This window comes from Monopterus albus, unplaced genomic scaffold, assembly GCF_001952655.1.
Source record: "Monopterus albus unplaced genomic scaffold, M_albus_1.0 scaffold3.1, whole genome shotgun sequence".
NCBI lineage: Eukaryota > Metazoa > Chordata > Actinopteri > Synbranchiformes > Synbranchidae > Monopterus > Monopterus albus.
In genome coordinates, this window is record NW_018127883.1 from 1,709,700 (window position 1) to 1,731,038 (window position 21,339).

Consider the following 21,339-nt stretch of genomic DNA (forward strand, 5'->3'; position numbering starts at 1 on the left):
AACATCTCTGTTACTTGCGCCGCTGAAATATAATCCTCTTCTGCCTCAACATCCTCGTTCGCTTCTGATTTATTAGCTCTTTTCCCTCTTGGAGGCATTTTAATAGTTGTAGAATTTGTTCAAAGACTTGAAAATGTAGAAGATGTGAAAAATCGTAGAACAGACAAGAGGAGCAGTAAATGTGTCTTCATTAAAACTCTCCACATGTGGGCGCTCCATCAAAGAGCTGTAGAAATTTCTGCACATTTAAGATACATTTCAACCTTTTCAGCCCTGTCAGAACAGAAACCAACATGGGTTGGGAGATTCACACAAACCTGCTCTGCAGCATTTACCATCACTCAGTCCATTTAATGACTGATAATATGATCAGTTAGGGAAATTAGTACTGCTAAATCATTAGTGATGGAAATGTTCCAACTGGTGACTATGAACCATAACCAGCCAGCGGTTAGTCCTGGTTTTAGTAATACATCAAAATATAGATGTAGTGTGAGACAAAAGCAGTAGAGGGCAGCAAATTACAATTCTTTCACCCACGCTGAACATCAGCTCCTGGATCATCCACTGGGGATGAACAGAGTATAATTGGTCCAAGCACCAAAGTGAGAGTGTATAATTTAATTGTTTTTGCACAGTACTAATTCACATGCTCAATAACCAACTGACTGACCAACTGTCTGAAACAGCAACCACCAGGAAGATACAGTTTGGCAAAAAGTAATGGGCGTGTTTCCCATCTGCAGAGTTCAAGAAGCTTTCAGTGAAAATATTGTTTCTGCCTCTGACTGTGTGGTGGAGCCTGTGCATGAGTGTGGGTGTGTGTGTGTGTGAGAAAAAGACAGACAGACGGACAGACAGGATGAGCAAGTGATAAAAAATGAAGCAGGCCTGACCAACTAAAAGCAGCAGCCGTGTTCTCTCCAAATCCTGAAGTTACAGCTCATGATCATTTCTACAGAACAAGGAAACCTGCAAAGAAAACAAAAACTGCAGAAAAGATCGGTAGAGCTGAGCGCTGAGCTACAGCTCCCAGTGGCTGATAAACACAGGAGAGGCGCTGTCGGTGCAGAGACAGATACCTTGAATGTTACAAATAAGTAGAAACGTGCAGCAATATGAGCTGATATTGTAAATAGCAAATTAATACTTGTTTGATTACATCATACAGTCTAAATTGTTAAAATTTTTGGATATACTGGGATATAAGACTGCTGTGTTTATGTATAAAGCCAGGGAAAATTTATTACCTGGTGGAATTCAAAAGTTATTTAATGAAAGGGAAGGGGGATACAATTTAAGGGGTCAGTTAAACTTAAAAATTCATGCTATACGTACAACCAAAAAAAGATTTTGTATTTCCATAAGTGGTGTAAAACAATGGAATAATTTCAATGTGGACATAAAAAATAGTACTAGAATTGATCAGTTTAAACATAAATATAAAGGTATGTGTCAATCAAGATATATGCAAGAACAGGTTTAATGATTAACCAGATGGAACATTGTGGGTGTGGGGTAAGAATGTTAGCACTCTGTAATAATTCTTTAATATATTACTTGTGTGGCTTAGAAGATAATTATCTATGAATGTAATTATGTAGAATGTTAACACTCTGTAATAATTCTGTAGTATATTACTTGTGTGGTGTAGAGGATAATTATTTATGTAGAGATATTGCTTAGGACTTAAAAGTTGTAAGATGATGTCATGGGGTAGGACTAGATAAGTCTGACTTCTTCCTACTCCATTCAAGCATGTACTAGGTATAAGCAAATTGATATTGGATTATTATTGTTGGATATGTGTGAAATTACATGTGTTGACATATCAACTGTTTTACATGCTTGAATGAATAAATCAAATCAAATCAAATCAATTACTAATGTCTGTAGAGTGTGAAATTGATTTGGTCACCTCCTACCTTTGCTCTGCATGGGATCAGTGTGTCCCGCCAATAAAGCAGCTGCTGAACTCAGTGGAGACAAAGAAAGAGCAGCAGCAAAATAAATACCCCATTTATTGAGTCATTCTGCATATTATAGAAGTCATTTTTTGTTGTTGTTGTTGTACAACAAACAAAAAAAATCTTCCTGAGGTTTTCAATATAAATAAATAGTAGAGGGAGAAGTAAATGTATTTAAGTAAATGTAGCAATACAGAAAGGTAGAAAAATTCTGCTACAGGAAAAAAATATCAAAGAACCAAAAGTACTAATTATGCAGAATGACCAATACTCATGTGTAAGTATCACTGTAATGCTGCAGAACATTGTGGCTAATTGTAATATATGGCTACAGAGCTTAGGGTCTTGTTTCAAGGTCCTGACATAAATGTCTATAACATTTCTGAAACTAAAGAAACTGCACCAAGGACAGGTGGAATTATCTCAACAGCAGGTGGTTGTTTTTGTTATTTTACTGTAAGAAAAAAATCTGTGGCAGGAAAAGCCTTGTTGACTCAATCAGGCTTATTTATGTATTATCCTAGTTTCAAGGCAGGGAAAAGTGAGTGGCAGTTTAATCAGTGGCTCAACTAAAACATTCCAAAACTGAAAATCAGACATGAATATTTCAAACTTTGTTTACAAATGTATTTTACACACACTGCTACAGTGCTTTTTTTTTAGCTCATCATCTTGTGCAATCTAAATGCTACAAATATCAGCACCACCCGATACACTTTACAGTGTAAACATTTAGAAGTATGGTTTATCAGCGTGATATCGTTAAAGCCTCATTCATCAGAAATATAAAAGTGGTCTAACAATGGTGTTTCATGAGGAAAGTCTTTCCCAAGTTTATAACCTCTGTCTTCACATTGTCTGGAGTCTCCACCCATCCTAAGTGTGCAAGGTTATGACATTCTCAGCCCACATGCCGTCAGTGAAGCTCTTAACCCTGATTACTCACACACACACACACACACACACCTCTGCTAAACATCATTATGTATTAGTGATCTAAGCAATGCTAGAGTAATGATTATATTTACTGTTTTCTTTCAATGTCATGAGGTATCACCTGTGGGAAGATAAGCACCACTGTGCTTAATCAAAAGAGTGAAATCACACAATAGATACTGTAATAAACATAACACATGCCTTGAGAAGAACAGTTTGGTAAAAAGACAATCACTCATTCTGACAAGAAATATGGCTCCACACACACACACTGTGTGCTTTAAAAAACCTTTCTTGACAGGGCTACTGGTGGACTTCTGTCACAAGCAGGGATAGCATTAATTAGCCCTTTATAATACAGTAATGATTTCTTCTTTACACAAAGGTGTCAAGAAACTCTCTGCACTGTGCATGTCATCTTTTTCCAGTCAGGTGGCATGTGTGTGAGGGGATCTAACACTTCTCTGACATGTTTCCTGGTTGTTCACTCATAAGTCACTATGTTTTCTTTGCACGAGTCAGTCTATATTAGATAGATAAATAGATAGATAGATAGATAGATAGATAGATAGATAGATAGATAGCCGTTGCTTTCTCATGGCCACAGTGGGTCCCAGTTGTAGTGTGTCTGTATGTGTGTGCATGTCTGTGTGTGTGTGTGTGTGTGTGCTGAGGGAGCCTCCCACTCAGGTCACAGCTAAACAACAGGACAGGGTCAAGACCATACAGATTAAACTATTATCATTATGATGTTAGTAAGACTCTTGGGTGGAATCATGGCCAGTAGTTATGAATACCAGGTTTTATAGAAAACAGTTTAAATGACGCACAGCTGCCAAAGAAGAAAGGAGAAAGAAAAGGAGGGAGGAGGAGGCTGAGAGGTACAGGGCTGTGTAATTCTTAACCTCTTTATGTATATGTGTGTGTGGCTATGCCATGTGTTCAGTGATTGTGTGTAGGTGTTGGGGGATATTTTTGCTGCAGCAGGGGGATTCATGCATGACAGAGGCCTTCATCATATAATAGGATAATGTTTTATCTCACCGGAAGAAAGGAGGAGGAAGAGGGGCAATAAGAGGGGAAAGAGAAAGACTGAATATTTTCATGTAGCAAATCTGGCTTGGTTTAATACCCCCACACACTAAACTTTACAACATGCAGAACTCTCACACACACACACACATACATGCACTAATGGCGCAGAACTCTCACACACACACACATACATGCACTAATGTTATGTACACAGGGTCTGGTCAGACAGGTTAGGATAAGCAGAACTTCTTTCATTATGAAACATCTATTCATGTTGAGAGTTATTTGCTTATCCTTTAGCTACAAAAGATGACATGTCATTGTGTGCACTGCACAGGTTGACAGTTCTTCCTGGAGTTTTGTGCCTTTCTAATGTAAGACAGTGTGATTTTATCTTGTGTAACCACCAGTTCAGAGCTGAAAATTACAATGTGGTCTTAGTCAACTCATCTGGCAAAGTAATGACTTTTTAAAAATATGAGGTTTATGTGAAAGCTACTAAGCACACTTTCTTCAATCTCAGTCTTCTTACTGTTTCCTAATATTGTTGTTTGATTTCAGCTATTACCAATCTTTTTTACTTGTTTTTCTGTATTTGAATACTGTTTAGAGGCATAATGAAGTAAAAAATATAAACAAAACAAAAGCCTGAAAATCCTTCATTATATTTGGCAGATTTTTTTCCCAGTTTATTATTCTCATGGTACCCGAGGGTTGGCTTAGTCTTTTTCTGCAAATTATTCAATTTTTGTAGGGCAATAAAGGGTTTGAGGACAAGGATAATCACCTTTATTGGCCAAGTATGTTACACACAAGGAATTTGTTTCCAGTACAGAACCAACAGCAGCCATCTGTGGTGCCAACTCAACCGATGGCTCTAACCATCGGGGGCAACAGGGAGGTTCATTGTCTTGTCCAAGGACACTTTGACTGCAGGCACCGAGATTCAAACCTTCAACCTTCTGGTTGGGAGACGACTGCTCTACCCACTGCGCCACTGTCACCTCCAAATAAGCTTGTAAATGGGTCTGGTATGTTGATGATTTATAACTCAGGAAGCATGTAATATACTCAGGCAACGTATTAGGTAGGGCTGTATAGATAAATAACATACAATGATGTTCTCTTCTCAGTGTCAAAGATGGCCAACCTATCCATCCATCCATTATCTATAGCGTTTATTCCTGAATAGGGTCACAAACACGTAAACTCCACACAGAAAGGCTCTGGGTTGGGCCAGGCTTAACCCGGAACCTTCTTGCTGTGAGGCGACAGTGCTAACCACCACTCCACTGTGCCGCCCAGTCTTTCTTTAGTTCCCTCTTTTCTCTATTCTGGCTCCGGAGTTGCAGAGGTTGAATTATATCCTCACAAGTACTGATCGGGAGTCTTTCACTAGGCTGATGGGAGAAAATGCCCTCAAGAGTGTGAGAAACATGAAAGCACTGACTGAAGTTGCAGGGTACTGATCGGGAGTGTTTCACTAGGCTGATGGGAGAAAATGCCCTCAAGAGTGTGAGAAACATGAAAGGTGAATGTTTCAGATGTCAGACCGTCACCAGTACAATACTTTATCTTGTTAATAGCCTTTAGATATGTAATCAAATCTTCAGTTTTTTTCCATTGTGTAGGTATTTTCTGGGTGCCCTAGCTACAGTACATGCACCTGATATAACATCATGAAAAGCCTGGATTAAAGAAAGAAATTATTGGTATTACATTACTAAAGCAAACAGATAAACACCTCAACTTTCACAGGCAGTAAAGTTTCTAACCTACGTAACCTGTGTGTGTGTGTGTGTGTGTGTGTGTGTGTGAACTGTGGGAGGAAATCCTCAGTAGCTTGGATAACATGCCAAAACCTGACATGAACTCTTGGCATGGTGTTTACAGTGATTTCTGACTGCAAAGTCAGTTTCCTTCAGGGTGAAAATACAAGTGCAAATGCAAATGATTCAAGTTACTTGAGTTCACATTAAAGCACAAACCTGAGTGACCAGTTTGAGTTGGAACTCATAGACTTCACATTAAAAGCAAATCAGCTGAATAAAAGACTTTCATAGGAAACATCTATATTTTCATTGTTAAATGATCATAAAGTCTTTATGTCCTTGTATTTTGCATATCAATGTGCCATTACTTGCGATTCCAGGAAAACAATAGCTGTTTTTACTGGTGAGAATTAAAAGTACCAGCAATAAAACTTGCATCTCCTTTTTAAAAGTCCTGACTTTTCACCTCTCCCATAACATGAAACTATCTTGGTTTCCCCTCTGATATGTTTTTGGTGTGAAACTGTGATTAAAGCCAGACTTTTATCCTGACTGAGAACATGTTTCTACTGAAAACCATCAAATTCTGAATGTCAGATAGTCTCTGCAGAACTGTCTCTGTGGGACTTTGTACTGCATATTTAAGTTTGTCCTCCAAAAAATGAGAGGTCGGTATTGAAAAAAAGCCTTAACAATGACACTATTGTATTTTATTTGTGTTTTTCTATGAGCGTCCTGATGAAAATCTAATTTAAAACAGAACACAATAATTCTTCAAACTGAGACGGCAGCACAATTAAGCCTTTAAACCACAGGTTCAAGTTGTTTCATACTGACTGATAAGTCACTGACCCTCAGTCAGCAGAAGGTTCGTTCAGTCATCACTCCCTCCTGTTTTTTTACATATACAATGCTGGTAGTATCTGATGATGTGTCAGATTAATCGCGTGAGAAGCAGAAGTTGTTATAATGTTGCATTTGGAGTGGGAACACACTTTCAGGATAAAGGCACTGTGCCTGAAAAGGTTTAGCTCATTTTTTCAAATCAGTATAACTTGCTGGGAAAACTAACAAACATGTGCATGAACCTACAATGAAAAATAACCCGATGGTTTAAAGACAAATAAATTTTGATATATATTTCTAAACTGACTTTGTTTCCTCTATGGTGCAGTTTTGTACAGTTGAAGATGGAGATGAAACCAGAAAATGAAGTCAATAAATACAGTATATTAGGAAAAAAATACATTATTATTACATTTAGAAACAAGGAACCACATGTATGCTCTCAAACAACTTTTTCAGTGAATATGTTCCTCATCTTTCTTTGCAGAAGATTCCAATCTACTATAAAACCGATTTCTCTAAAAAAAAAACCCCAAAAAAAAACATATTTCATGCAGTAAACAAGTTACATTTCAGTCCAGATTTGTATTTGGTCATTTGAATGAAGGTTTTACATATTTAGATTTAGATTTATTTCAAACATGTACTAAATAATAAGCTTTAAAAAAACTACAAGAAAAACTATGGAAGTGAACAGCAACATATGTCTTATTGTCTGAGAACAAAGTCTATAACTATCCATGACCATAAATATTACATGTCTGACAAAGAGGAGGGGTAATACACTTAAAAAGGAGGGGGAAGTATAAACTTAACACATATACAGCAGGCTGTCATGGAGTCAACCTGTGAACTGTTTGGTCAGAGAGGCGTTCAGTACAGTCTAGGAGTTAACAGCGAGCAAACAGCTTTGATTAAGTGTATGACAGGTGATATATAACCTGCAGACCATTTTCTCTTTTCACCAATTATGATAGGAACTCACAAGAAAGGCCTTCACTTCCACATGTCCTGTGAAGGTCCAGTCAGGGTGTCAACCTGTGTTTTGCAGGTGCAAAGATATTTGTCTGCTATGGAGAGAAGTCTAAGATCCCTCCCAAAACACTGTACTGCAGCTCAGGGTGGCTTGAGGTTATCTTCGTAGGTTTGTGCAAAAGCTGGACTAAACAGTTTAATTATTACCAGAATGTGCTCCTAAACAGTCCTTTATCAGGAATTGTGTTGGTCTAAGGCTATTATATTGGCTATGGTTTGTAGGATTTGTCATCTTTTTCTTATTAGTCATTGTGCAGTGATGTGGAAACTCCTTGACAACTGATATTACAATGTTACTGTATGTTTCACACGGTGAGACAGTGAAAATATGAGTTATTAAAACAACTTGTGACTGTGAGTAACTGACGACCTCAACCTTCAGAGCAGCAGCTGAAACTCTTTAAGAACATTTGCTCATCCAGATCATTATTTCAAGTATTTTATTTCAAAATGAGACATTATAAAATCAATACAGCTGTGTAAAAAAAAGCCTTTTACTTTGCTCGGAGCGTACTGCAGCTAAGGTACCGCCTACTGATCATTTTGATCTGGTGCACAGTAGGTGAAGCGGTCCTGATTCCGTATTGATATAATTAGCTGTCGTATCCACATGAATATGATGTGCATGACAGTAAGAGAACTATGTCTTTCTCCTGACATAAGAATCACTGGCTGCTGATCGGGGCTGTTATTTTGTTATTACTGCTCATGACTATCCATCCTGGCACCTACATTATTTTCAGTCAGCACAGAATCAGTGGTAAATGGTTGCTTGAAATTTCCTTTTAGTTGACTTAACTCAACAACATACTGCTGTTTCAGACTCATCACACAATATTAACGCTAAGTCAACTAATTAAGCCCAAGACTCAAAATTCATCCTGACATATTTGGTATCTTTGGAAATCTTTGACATCTCCACTAAGGTTTGAACAACCACAGTGCTTTTATTGTCTCCCAGTACAGACAATTAACAAATCACAGCCAGCATCAGCTTGTAATGAGCAATCCAACAGCTGAGTGCTACTTGTTAAAAGTAGGTTTTGACACAGGGACCACATAAAAAAAACAAACAAACTCAGGAGCCATGTTAAGGCCTTTATCATCTTACTGATAAGATCCTGGGGGACCCACAGTACAGTACTGTATACGTACATTCTGTATCAGCAGCCATGATGAGACTGTGATATTTTCACTGAGCGGCTCACCTGAGGCAACCTTTTTATGAACGCAGCATCTTGGAATGAAATCCTCCTCAGCTTCTGATATTATCTTTAACTTTGTGATAGCATGTCAGCTGTTCTGTATCTCTTCAATCTCTGATAACAACATGTTCTATTCTGAGAATACTGGGTAGGGTTGACTTTGGAGGGAGTTTCATATGTGTGTGCATGTGGAAGTGTGTCTGTGTCTATCTGGGCTCCCTATGGTCACTCTATTGGTCTTCTGAGTGGGTGGTCTGTTCCAAGAGAGGAACACTGGAAACATTACACCTACATACACACACACACGTACACATATATACACACGCACAAAGGGAAACTGGGAATCACACCAACGCAACACAGCAGAGGGTGGAGCAGGCAGAAGCCTTCTTCCAGATGTGTGACATTAATTTAGTTGATCCAAAACATGAACCGGTAGCTCCCCCTCACTCATTACCACTTGTGTATGTATGAAGCATTCATCCTAAGTGTTTTAATATTCACACACTCAGAAACACATCTACTGTACAAGTCTACACATTCACATATTCCTTATAACTGCCAGACTCGGTGAGAGAAAGAATCAAGAGAAGAAAAGACCATGAACTGGAATAAAACGTCTCTTGACTTTCAGCTGGAGGAAAAGACGGAGCAGAGGGGACCAAAGGGAGACAAGATGTGTTATTAAAAACAGGGGGAAAAGATGAGGAGTGGAGCAGGTTATGCGAGCAGCCTCCACTCTGACCCACAGAGCAGCGCCCCTGGACTTTCATACAAAACTATCCACCGGGGAGAAGAGGGGGGATACGGTGCATGAAAAAACAAAGACAGAGAGAGAGAGAGAAATGAAATTAAATAAGTGCAGAGGAGGAGAACGAAAGAAGATGTAGGAGGACGGAAGTAGTTGATTGAGTCCCCCCTGAGATTCTTTTGTTTAGATTGTTCAGCATTTCAGTTCTTTCACCCTCTCCCCTCCACCTCCCTATTTTCTGACATCTGAGGTAGATTACAACAGAGACCCTGGGTCACATTTGTGACTTAAACCAAGAACATATGGTGTGTACGTGTGTGCGCATGTTTGTACGTCCATTTCATTACAGTGGGATTCCCCTCAGGTCCCAGTATGGTGGTCAAATTTATTTTCTTGTCCATTGTCTCTTGCTGGGATATCAAAGAACTATTGTTTGTTGATCAGCAAGGGTGCTGCAGGTTCCTTGCAGGTCCTGGGTGCTGAGCGCTTAGCCTCTCCTCTACATCCTTTTATCTGTTTGTGCTGAAACTGATCTTTAAGTATGTCGGATCTACCGCACAAAATCCCAGACACAGAGGATCAGCACACTAACCCTGTTTAGATTTTCATAGATTAAGAGTGGTTATGTCTCATTTGTTTCGTCGAGGTCCTGACGAGGCTTGTCCCACAGACACCGCACTGCTCAGCCCAGGTTTACGCTTCAAAATGCTGCTTTGATAGAAAACTCATGCACAAAACAAAAAACTAAACGCACCACATATCCACAGGCCCTGATGTTCAGTTATCGTCAGCAGGTAAAAGAAGAAATCTCCCAATTTATTTCAGTATAAGAGCAAATCAGTAAAAGTGTCAGTTAACTTTATTGAATTGGCTTCACTCAGTTGAAGAAAAACAACTTTTGTCTTTGGAACGTTTATCACAGAAGAACAAACAAACAAACAATTAAAGGATTTACAAAATAAGTTTTTGGAAGGACAATATATAAAACAATGGCATCAGAAAAACCAAAAGGAAAAAGACTCAAATATTTTTGGATCGCGGGGCATTTTCTTCTTTTTGCCCTTTTGTTTACAAAATCATAACAAAAGAGGGAAAAACTAACATAAATGTCAACAGTTATTTACAGTGCATATATTTACATTAAGGCATTTTTGCTGGGGAGAAAGACTGCTGATCTGATACAAACACCCCCGCCCCCCCGACTTCTACACAGTCAAATAAATAGTCAGAATTACCATGATACATTACAGTGCTATATTATCTTAATGCTACCTGCAGTGAATGAACAAATACAGTTACAAGTGCTGGCTAAATCACACCATCACAAAGGGCATTTATGTGTGCATTGTAGTAAAGGACGGGTTTACACTTCTTTCAAGTCTGTTTTATAGGAAAACACCGATGACCATGTGTACATTAAAAAAACTTTTTGGGGGTTTGAAGAAATGCCAGTGAGAGAGATTTTAATGCAAATGGTGGAGGACAACATACCTACATGGAAAACCTACGGTTAAACAATACGCCAATAATCAATTCAATGGGACATTTTTCAAAGAGTGAAAATTCCTCTTTGTGCTATACCACACCGCAGCTCAACAAACACTGGCTGCTGAAGCAAAAACTGGGCATTCTGAACGGATAAGATTCACTTTGAATGTTACCCGTTTATCATTTGACTTGCCAAAAGATGAAGCCTCGTATTTTTTCCAGCTGTACTTCACTATTCATTTTTACACAGAGGAGGACTGTTGATTTTGTCTCCCATCATTTATATTAAACATGTTGGAATACTTGTTCAGACAGCAACTCCTGCAGTACATATATGGCCTTGTGAGTGTTGTTTTAAGAAGGATCTGAAAAAATGTGAACCTGTCCTTTAACAAAACACACGTCCACATCTGATTGCCTGATAGAGCCCGACTGCAAGTTAGTTGTGTACAGAGTCAGAGAGCGACTGACTGTAATAAAAAGGTTTCACATAATGTTAGTGTCTGTGAACTGGCCTGGGCCAAGTTGTTACATTACAGTGAATGATGGGTAACCTTGTCATTTAAAATCAAGTTTCCCCACCCCCCGCCCAAGCTGAGACCAGAAATTCAGCATAGTAAAAAATAAAAACAGCACCACTTTTTTCGGGACTGCCTACACTGTTCGCAGCTCTGCCACCACTGAACACAAACACATAAACCAGAGGAGGAGGCACTTAAGATGGTGACAGATGGTGAAGATGATACTTTGGTTAAAGAAGTAAAATGTTGGATGGAATAGATGTAATCTAAGTAATTGTATTTTGAAGACGCATCATTCAAGCCTGAGCATCAAATACAGTCAATTCTGCTTTAACCGAATGAAGTCTAGGATACGTCTGAGGGTTCTGCTTACATATCTCTGGTTGGAAAGCCATCAAGAGACGATCTGAATAATTCATCACCTAATTGCTGCTCTTTAGCAACCATCCACCTTCCTCTGGTTCTCCTCTGAGCTCCTCTGTATAAAATCAAAAATCTTTCTCTCCATCTGCAACCCCCACTTCTTCCCGCTCTATCTTCCCTCTCTCCAGAGTATAAATGCCTTCAATTTTTAATATCTGAACAACGATTTGTGAAATTCAGTCCAGTAGTGATGATAATCATTCGAGTGGTGAATGAGATGCATTGGCCAAAAAAGGCTCAGAATTAGATTACCAATTCTAGTGCAAACAGAAGGATCTGGTAAAACAAAACAAAAAACAAAATCAGGATATTCCAGTTTTATAAAGAAACCAAGGAATAAGCAGAGATTTGGTTTGACTAGTTATGCAAACACAAGCTTCTCATTTATAAAATAATAATAATGAAGCCAGTTCTATGTTAGAACAGAGACAAAAGATGTACAGGTTTAGAATAACAAGTGCTTTCATTCCAGTCACACAGAAGTCCAAAAGCTCTGGAAACATGTGTTGGAGCCACTGTTTTCTTTTTGTTATCATTTTTCTTCTTTGTATTTGTTGAAAGAAATCTACACTAAGTGTGACTGGATGTTAAGGGACCAGGAACTTCATCTGGCTGTTCTCTTTCTACTTTACAACCTCCAAACTGTCTCACCCTGGGTTAAGAGCAACATGTTTGTTAGGCTATCGTACCGTTTTAGCACATGATAGCAGCACCAGGAGGAGCTGTGGTGTCAGTGAAAGCTTTATGTGTGTCAGGATAGTGCTTGTGTATTTGGTGTGTGTGTGTGTGTGTGTGTGTGTGTAGATGCTGCTAGTTCTGGTGTCTCTTCATGTGCAGGGCGAGGTGGTCGGATCGGGAAAAGGAGCGCGAGCAGACGGCACACTGGAAGGGTTTGGCGCCTGTGTGTTTCCGGTAATGACGCGTCAGCTCATCAGAGCGAGCAAAGCGCCAGTCGCAGCTGTCCCACGTGCACCTGTACGGCTTCTCACCTGCAGGACGGGAGCACAGAGAAAGTCTGGATGAGTGGAGCTGCTCGCTGAACAACTCAGCAGAGTGAGCTGAACTTGATGCTTGATCACATGATGTCCAGCATTGCAGATATATATATCAATATGTATTTATAGGCACTGATAATACTGATGACAATGATTATCATTAAAACAGACACCAATTCTCTAAAGTAAGTGATTCACACAGTTGGGTGGAGGAACTGGGAAAACAGGCTTTACTGAAAATTCCAGCTGTCTAGCAACATATACAGTCATAATGTTGTCACAGGCATTCATAAGTCAGTCAGACAGTTATCGCTGCACAACTTTCCCATGAAGGACTGGTTTGTATGTCTGCCCTCTGTCTCCGAGTACTTCTCAATGACAAATTTATGCTTCTGTCACTCTGTCATCTTAATAATCTTCAGATGCAACAACGCCACGTACGTTGTGAAAACTAGCCAGACCCGTCTCCTTCAGCCCCAGCTTTGTCTCAGCTGTGATGCCACACACTGGCCCCAAAAGGTGGCCTTAAAAGGTTTGTTCACCCAAACTACAAACAAAATAGATGTTTCCACCTCTAGGTCATCTCTGTGGTTTTACTGGTCCAGGTTTTGAGATATGAGACTTCCATTTCTGCTGCCACCCAGATACAAAGAAGGAGATACTTAAGAAATTACTTTTACAAATTCAATATATTACACATTTACCTGCATAAAGCCTAAGTAAGACAGCAACCCATTTAAAGTTAAAAGTTTGCTTCTTCATGTAATTGATTAAAGAGTGACTTACATACAGAATAAAATAAACATAAGTATAGCATCACTAAAATGTTAAGTCACTACAAATCTATTTATTACAGTTTGATTTGTTTTTAGCCAAAGCCACAAAAGAATGGAGCCAAGCAAGTTGAAAACCAGACATGTCTGACTAATTCAACTATAATGAAAGTTTCATATTTAAGGACCAACAGACCCTACATTGGTGAGATTCCATTCTTTTATGCTTTTGTTTTTTTGTATGTCTGCCTTTATTTTCAGTGAACCCTCCTGGGCATGGATGACGCCCGTCTTTCACACATCTCTGGAGAGATTCTTCACAGAGGATGTTTTTCATTTGGTTTTTTTGCTGGATCAGTTTTTGTTGCTCTACAGTACCTTCTGCTTTAAAACACTCCCTGGGTGTCTTGTTGGATTTAAATAAAGAAACATACCAGGCAGGTCATAGTTTCTACTTTTTTTTTTTCCTTTATTTGTTTTAAACACCTGTGTGCCATTCTGTGAGCAATGGTTTTCCTCCACCATCTGTATAGGATGTGTTCACTGTGTGATCAGAGACACCAGTTTCCACAGATGGTCCTTGTGCCAAGTCAGAAGCACTTACCCATCCAGGCTGTGTAAGCAGTAAATTGTATGTCACGTCATTTTAACAGGGCTGCCACTGCACCTTCTCTTAGCACGGCTCTGCCTTTGCCTCCTAACCACTGCTCCTGCTGTGTTTCAGTCTATGTTCTGTAGCCTACTTATGCTCTTGTACCCTCTCCCATGTTTATGAAGTTGCCTGATCTGGTTTCTTAATTGTTCAGGCAAGTCCCTACCATGTGGAGCCATGCTGCATGAGACACAACCCAGGCCAAAACTGAGAGAGCTGTGGTGTTCAGAGCTACTTTACAATATTCTTCATGCAGTTTTGCCTTAACTGGAAATCACAGCGTAAGCATTTGTGTTTTAGTGATCACAGGTAAACTGACTATTGTTGCAGGGGTTTTTGAGGTTTTAGTGTGAGGCCACCATTTTCAACATAGTCTAACTTGTTTGTGCAGACAGACTAAATACCATTCAAATATTATAAGGCGGTACAATTCCACACAGGGGTGTACTCCGGTTTGTTGTGTGCTATATGGACCTGTGGAATCTGTCTGGTTTGATGCTTTTTCTTTTGATCCTCGTGTTTTTTTTTTTTTAAACAATCTGCTTGCATATTTACAATAATCAAAAACATGGTGAGAAATATGTAGGCTATTTATGATCCTCCTGCAAATCTAAATTAATAATTCAACAACAGTGTCTTTCCAGAAACAACATCTCTTTTACTCTGAATAGTCCCAACGCCTCGCTAGAACTGTTTACATTAGAACTACTTCTATCGAAAAGAAATTGTGAAATGTGTTGCCAGCATATTCTGTGAGTTATTAAGGCTAATAAATCAATGGTTCTGGGGGAAAAACAAACAAACTGTTAAGCAGTTTATATGTCACTTTTCAAAGCTCTATGCACCATAAACGTAATTGCATTCACCACCATTAGATTGGAGTAGTAGCAACAATCTCAGATTTCAAAAACCTGGACAAATAAAAAACTCAAGTGCATGCTGTATAAAGTGCATGCTGTAAAGTAAGTAGGGCAACATGTTCCAAGTAATTTCAGTGAACCACCCATTTGAACAAGCTCAGCAAGCTCTATAGTGTCACTCCAACACAGTAAACTTGTTTACAAAATTAACTAGTGTCACCAAACTTAGAAACCGAACACAATGAGGAGAGACGATGAAAAGAGAGAAGAAGAAGAAGAAAAAAAAAAGGAGCAGAGTGCTACGTTCTCACAATACATTGGCAAACACATGTGCCCATATAGACGCACACACTTGCATGTATACACACACACACACACACACAGACAGACACACAGAGACATACACACAAACAATCAGGGTAATGGATGTTGATGGAGATTAGAGAGGGAACTCCCATGGGGCCCCAAACGCATTAGGAATCATCTCATACAGATTACTGACAGGTGTGTGTGGATGTGTCTGTGAGTGTGTAAGTGTGCATCCATGCAGCTGAATAAGAGAAGCAGAACGAGTAACAGACAAATAGAGGAGAGGAGTGGATCCAGGAAGGGTTGAAGGTGAGAGGGTGGCACAAAAGCACAGGAAAGGATGATCAGATGAATGAAAGCAATAGAAGAAAGGAGCAAAATAACTCAGCAAGTCTGACAAAAGCAGAGAGCGTATGGAAGTCGCTGCCATATCCGTCTCTACGTGTTACGTTCTCATCTTGTGGCCCATAATAACTGCAATAACCACAATCAGCCTGCAGCATGAATGACGACATATCTAATTGTCGTGTCATGTTTCCAGCACTGAAATACGAGGCACACATTCCCGCAGCGATGTCCTGAACGAGTTGTTCAGATTCATAAGTGAAACAAATTCTGAAAGCGGTGAAATTGAGTTTTGTGTGTGTATGCAGATGAGTGAGGAATGCGTAGATACAGTATCAAGACAAGGTTTGTTTTGTTAACTGGAGTGAGGTGGGGCCCGACATCGAAGCGCTTATTTGTTGACTTTGATCCTCCAAAACTAAAGGTTCAGCTGTAAAGGCAGAAGAAGGAGACTGACTGAAAGAAAGGAGAAAAGAAAGGGGATAAAGTAAAAAGAAAAATGGACAATAAAGTGCACAGTGATCACTGAAGTGGCGATATGAGGGACGGAGATGATACAAGATATTTAAGTATCTGCACAAACTATTTTTCTATACATTTATGGAGACAAACAAGCACAAATACTCTCAGAAAAGCGCATTAAGGCAGGCGCTGGGATCCTGAGATAGACGGCACCGCACGTCTAGCGCCGACCACATAGTCCGAGAGTCATCCCCTGGCAGAAGTGTGTCACTTCCACCTGTTTTGATGGAATAGTATATTGGGCAGAGGATGGGAATGGGACAGGATACATTTACACACACATGCCAAGAACACAACACTCTGCCTAGCAACACGGTGCCAGTGCAGACACCGAAATACGAGTCATGTGGGCAGCGTCATTTTTGATGGGTCCGGTTTTAAAAAGCTAAATTAATTAGAGGAAGGTCTTACCCGTGTGAGTCCGGAGGTGAGCTTTCAGATGAGATGACTTGGTGTAGACCTTCTTGCAGCCTGACGACAGACAGAGAGATAAACACAAACAGAAGGCTTAATCCAAATCCACATAATTCACATGTGCCAGATATGTATTTACCCAATAAACTGAGCTGCGGTATGTGAGAAATCTGAACTAATGAAGAACAGAAGCTGCTTCGAATGAAATACAGTAAACGTTTATTCTGTAGAAACACAAAAATGGGTCCAACACATACTCTGACTTTCAGAAATAAATGAGACTGTGTTAAAAAGTAAATCTGCCATTTTTACAAACACACTGAAGAGAATAAAAAAGTTAAGTTCACTACACCTGTGGGCCTGAGGTCAAAGTTAAGATATTTTAAGTCCAGGATTACTAAATCTTTTGTGCACACTATGTTGTACGCGGTGTGTGGATTTCAATGTCAAAAGGTCATCGGGAATTTGAATGATTTATTCTTCAGATTTGTTAAAACTTTAAGGAAATGATAGAATTTTACATAATGCAAAGAGTCAGCAGCTACAGCAGTGTGACTAATACACACTTGGTTAAAGTGTAAACGTGTCCTTTATAACTTTAAAGAAGTTACACATGTGCTAACATGCTGCAGGAGGCTCTGCTTAAGCCCATTTTACACGCTGCCACAGGCAAGTCAACATTACATGTTCTACATGTAGCTGCACATTGCACACCTACTGTGTGTGTGTGTGTGTGTGTGTGTGTGTTGGGGGAGTAATAAAAAAAATTTAAATAAAAATCTTTTCATCTGTGCAAGCAACCTCAAGTGTGACAGCATGCACTGTGTGTGTGTGTGTGTGTGTGTGTGTGGAAAAACAAATCAAATGACTGAGGTAATTAACACACCCACACACAAACACTTCATTCCACAATCATACCAGTGATGACTTTAAGCCACAACTATGTGCGAGAGCTCACGGCTGAGAGTGTCGAGCCATTTGAGATGTGATGATGAATGTACAAAGCAGTTTTTTTAGACAAGTCGGTTAACTGAAAGGCAGCAACTGATGGTCTTCTTTGCCAAAATATTTAAATTCCAGTGCAACATACCCTCTGCTGTGACTCATAGGCTTGGGAAAGTCATTTGAAACACAATGTACAATTTCAAAGAAATGCACTGGTGTCTTAAAATGAAGCAGGCTTTCTTAAAGCTGACCTCTGTGAGTGACAACAGATTCACCTGACTGCAGAAGAAAGGAAAAATAAACAAACACACTCACATAATAGTCACATAAATAAGAATACACACAGGGTAGCAGGCATGTGTTACTGTGCTAACCTGGGTAGTCACAGTGATGGATCCGTCGTTTTTCCAAGTCCGGGTTGTTTCTGCGGTTGTAGCGGACAGGCACTGTGGTCTGAGCTGGGGTTGTTGGAGGGGCTTGGGAAAGGACTGCGGCTTGGCCTGGGATCGGTGTGGGACCTGTAGTGAGGGGGAGGGTTAAGCTGCCTGCTCCTGGGATGGGTCCGAGCCCAGGCGTGCTACCTGCCAACTTGGAAGCGATGGTGGCTGCGTATGAGGGAGGAGGGGACATGGTGTGGAGCAGCTCCTTCTGCCTGTCAGGGCTACCGGGCTCTGAGCTTGGAGGAGAGGGTGGCAGGTAGGGCACCTGCTGCTGGAGGAAATGGGGGTGTGACTGAGCATGAGGATGAGTGTATGCCCCAGCACCGAGGCCACAGTAGGTTGGCTTCGCAGACTGCTCCTGTTGAGATGCAGAAGAAGCCACTGGCAAATCGTGGAAAGGCATGTGGATGGTGGAAGTGGAAGTTTGTTGTATCTGCTGCTGCTGCTGCTGCTGCTGATGGTGAAGATGCTGAGCCTCCATACCACTGCCATGGTGATGATCCAAGCCGGAGCTTAGGAGCTGAAACAGCGAGCCGCTGTTGTCATGGTGGTGGAGAGCGTGCTGCTCGAACTGTGATGACATTTCCTGTTTGACAAACACTTCTGGCACCGAATTGCCACCTCGGCTGCTTCCCGACTGGTTGAAAACACTGGTGAAGTCCGGTAACCCTGTTAACGTCATGTTTATGGGCGAGGTTTCCATGGCAATACTGCCATGTCCTGACGTGCTGCAGCTACTCGTGCTCGTAGTGTTGGGGCAGTGCGGCTGTAAACTGGGGGAGAAACACGGGGAGGCAGATTCTGTTTTGATCTGGGTGAGACCTGTGTGGTTCTGGTGCTGAGGGGGCCGCGTCTGCTGGCACAAGCCCATCCTCAGGTAGCTGGCGTCAGGGAGGTAAAGATTCATGTTTAGAGTGTACGGGGCCCCGTCGTGATCTTCAGTGAAGAACTGGTCCACTGCAGGTGCGCTGTCTCTGTGTGACTTCTGCTGATTGTCTGCAGGAGGTGGAAGGGGAAGAGGCTGGGGGGACAGATACCTGTCCATCTCACACTTTGCCTGGTGCTAAAAAGACAAACACACGCAAAAAGTATGGTTTAGAAACTTAACTCACCTTGAAGTAAACTGATCAAAAATAATTAAAACAAATGTGCCCAGGCTTGAGCGAGTGCTTCTCGTTAAACTACTCAGGCACTATTTAGAGAAGACAAAGGTTTGATAGAACAGTCACCTCTAAAACATTTACCATGTAGTTATCATAGGCAGCTGCCACATTCCCTCTCTGCCTGCAAGGCTGAACTCAGAAACCCACCAACCAATGAGACCATGTTCTAGTGCACACTAAGAATCAGATCTAATACCTCCCATGTAAACAATTAGGCAATCTGCACATCTGTAGTTATGATAACAGACAAAAATAAACTATTGCTGGTTAACAACTTTGTGTCAGTTCTTGTTCATATTTTAACTCCAGTGAATCTGAAGGCTCTAAATGGTTCAGAAGTTAGGCCTGCAGCAGAGGATGAAACAGCAACATTAAAGGGAATGGGGAAACACCCATGCCTCCCTCCCTGCCTGCAGCAGCAGCAGCAGCAACAGTAGTCTGGGGGTGGACTTCTATTTCTAGGCTCCTGATCCTACCAGCTGTAGATAGACCTCTTTCCTCTTTTGCACAAGTTTCCTGCTAACTGGAGACAGAGTTGCCGGGACCTTTCTGTCCAAAGCTGGAGTCAGTTGTTGTCAGGCTGGCATGACGGTGAGAGGGGATGCCAAGGAGAGACCAACAACTGGTGACCAACTGGCTTGGCAGAGGAAACATGCGGTGAATGCGTTTGCAGGCGGAGCAGCTCGGCTTCACGTCCAGCTGGTCGCAGCCTGTTCGTTTATTACCGCAAATAGTGCACGACAAAGTGATGACTGTCATCACGCAGCTAGCCCCGTACGAATTCGGAGGCCAGTAAAATGAATAAATAAAGAAAACAGCCTGGGTCTAATCTGCCACGCCCATTCAAAGAAACACATCATGTGCCAAGTCGGTTTGGCTTCTAACCGGTTTACCTGTGTGTAGTCGTTTAGTCCAGCCTTGTCTGTTCCTGCGATCTTGCAGTCCAAGCCGAACAACGCCGAGTCCTCCAAAGAGAATCCAGCGGGGAGGGTCGCCTTCTGCAGCGTATAGAAGGGGTCCTCCTGCCCGCCGCCGCTCATCGTGAGTGCCGCGGCCATGAAGCTCAGACGCAGCACCGCAGAGAGACCAACAACTGGTGACCAACTGGCTTGGCAGAGGAAACATGCGGTGAATGCGTTTGCAGGCGGAGCAGCTCGGCTTCACGTCCAGCTGGTCGCAGCCTGTTCGTTTATTACCGCAAATAGTGCACGACAAAGTGATGACTGTCATCACGCAGCTAGCCCCGTACGAATTCGGAGGCCAGTAAAATGAATAAATAAAGAAAACAGCCTGGGTCTAATCTGCCACGCCCATTCAAAGAAACACATCATGTGCCAAGTCGGTTTGGCTTCTAACCGGTTTACCTGTGTGTAGTCGTTTAGTCCAGCCTTGTCTGTTCCTGCGATCTTGCAGTCCAAGCCGAACAACGCCGAGTCCTCCAAAGAGAATCCAGCGGGGAGGGTCGCCTTCTGCAGCGTATAGAAGGGGTCCTCCTGCCCGCCGCCGCTCATCGTGAGTGCCGCGGCCATGAAGCTCCGACGCAGCACCGCAAACGATCGCTCGTCCTGTTATGCAAAAAGGGGGATGCTACGGCTACTGGGGAAGGAGTGGAAGCGACGTGGTGCAGTTACTGATGTGTGCTATCTGATACATACATGTCCCTCCACTTGTTTCATCCCTCCACCGGCCCACAGACAGTTTTCTATCTCCCGTCGTAGGGCGGAGCGGCCCAGTGTAAATACAGCACATGCACCGCCCCCCAAACCTTTCAAAGGGCTTTGATCATTCATTCACCGGCCACCGCCCTACGCTCCATCTGAATAGCCTACATTAACAGTCGGAAGCAGCGTACACGACCAGCCACACTGCACACTACTATGGATGGCTCCCCCAAACCCAGGGCACCTTTTTAATCAGTAGCCTATATTTTTGTTTATAAAAA

General features: G+C 41.4%; 1 protein-coding gene across 2 annotated transcripts; it reads right to left on the reverse strand.

The window, feature by feature from the left end:
- Positions 1–10,368: 10,368 nt before the first annotated feature.
- klf5a (Kruppel like factor 5a) lies at positions 10,369–21,269 on the reverse strand. 2 transcript variants are annotated; one of them, XM_020598461.1, is made up of 6 exons: positions 21,053–21,269; positions 20,891–20,962; positions 20,291–20,419; positions 18,169–19,297; positions 16,847–16,906; positions 10,377–12,968 (listed from the first exon to the last, which is right to left on the reverse strand). In XM_020598461.1, exons 1-6 carry the CDS (start codon positions 21,185–21,187, stop codon positions 12,790–12,792), a joined length of 1,704 nt encoding a protein of 567 aa, XP_020454117.1. In that variant the 5' UTR covers positions 21,188–21,269; the 3' UTR covers positions 10,377–12,789. The 2 variants fall into 2 exon arrangements, with proteins under 2 accessions (XP_020454126.1, XP_020454117.1); XM_020598470.1 differs by lacking the exon at positions 20,291–20,419 and having other exon boundaries at positions 10,369–12,968; positions 20,762–20,962.
- Between the last annotated feature and the right edge of the window lie 70 nt (positions 21,270–21,339).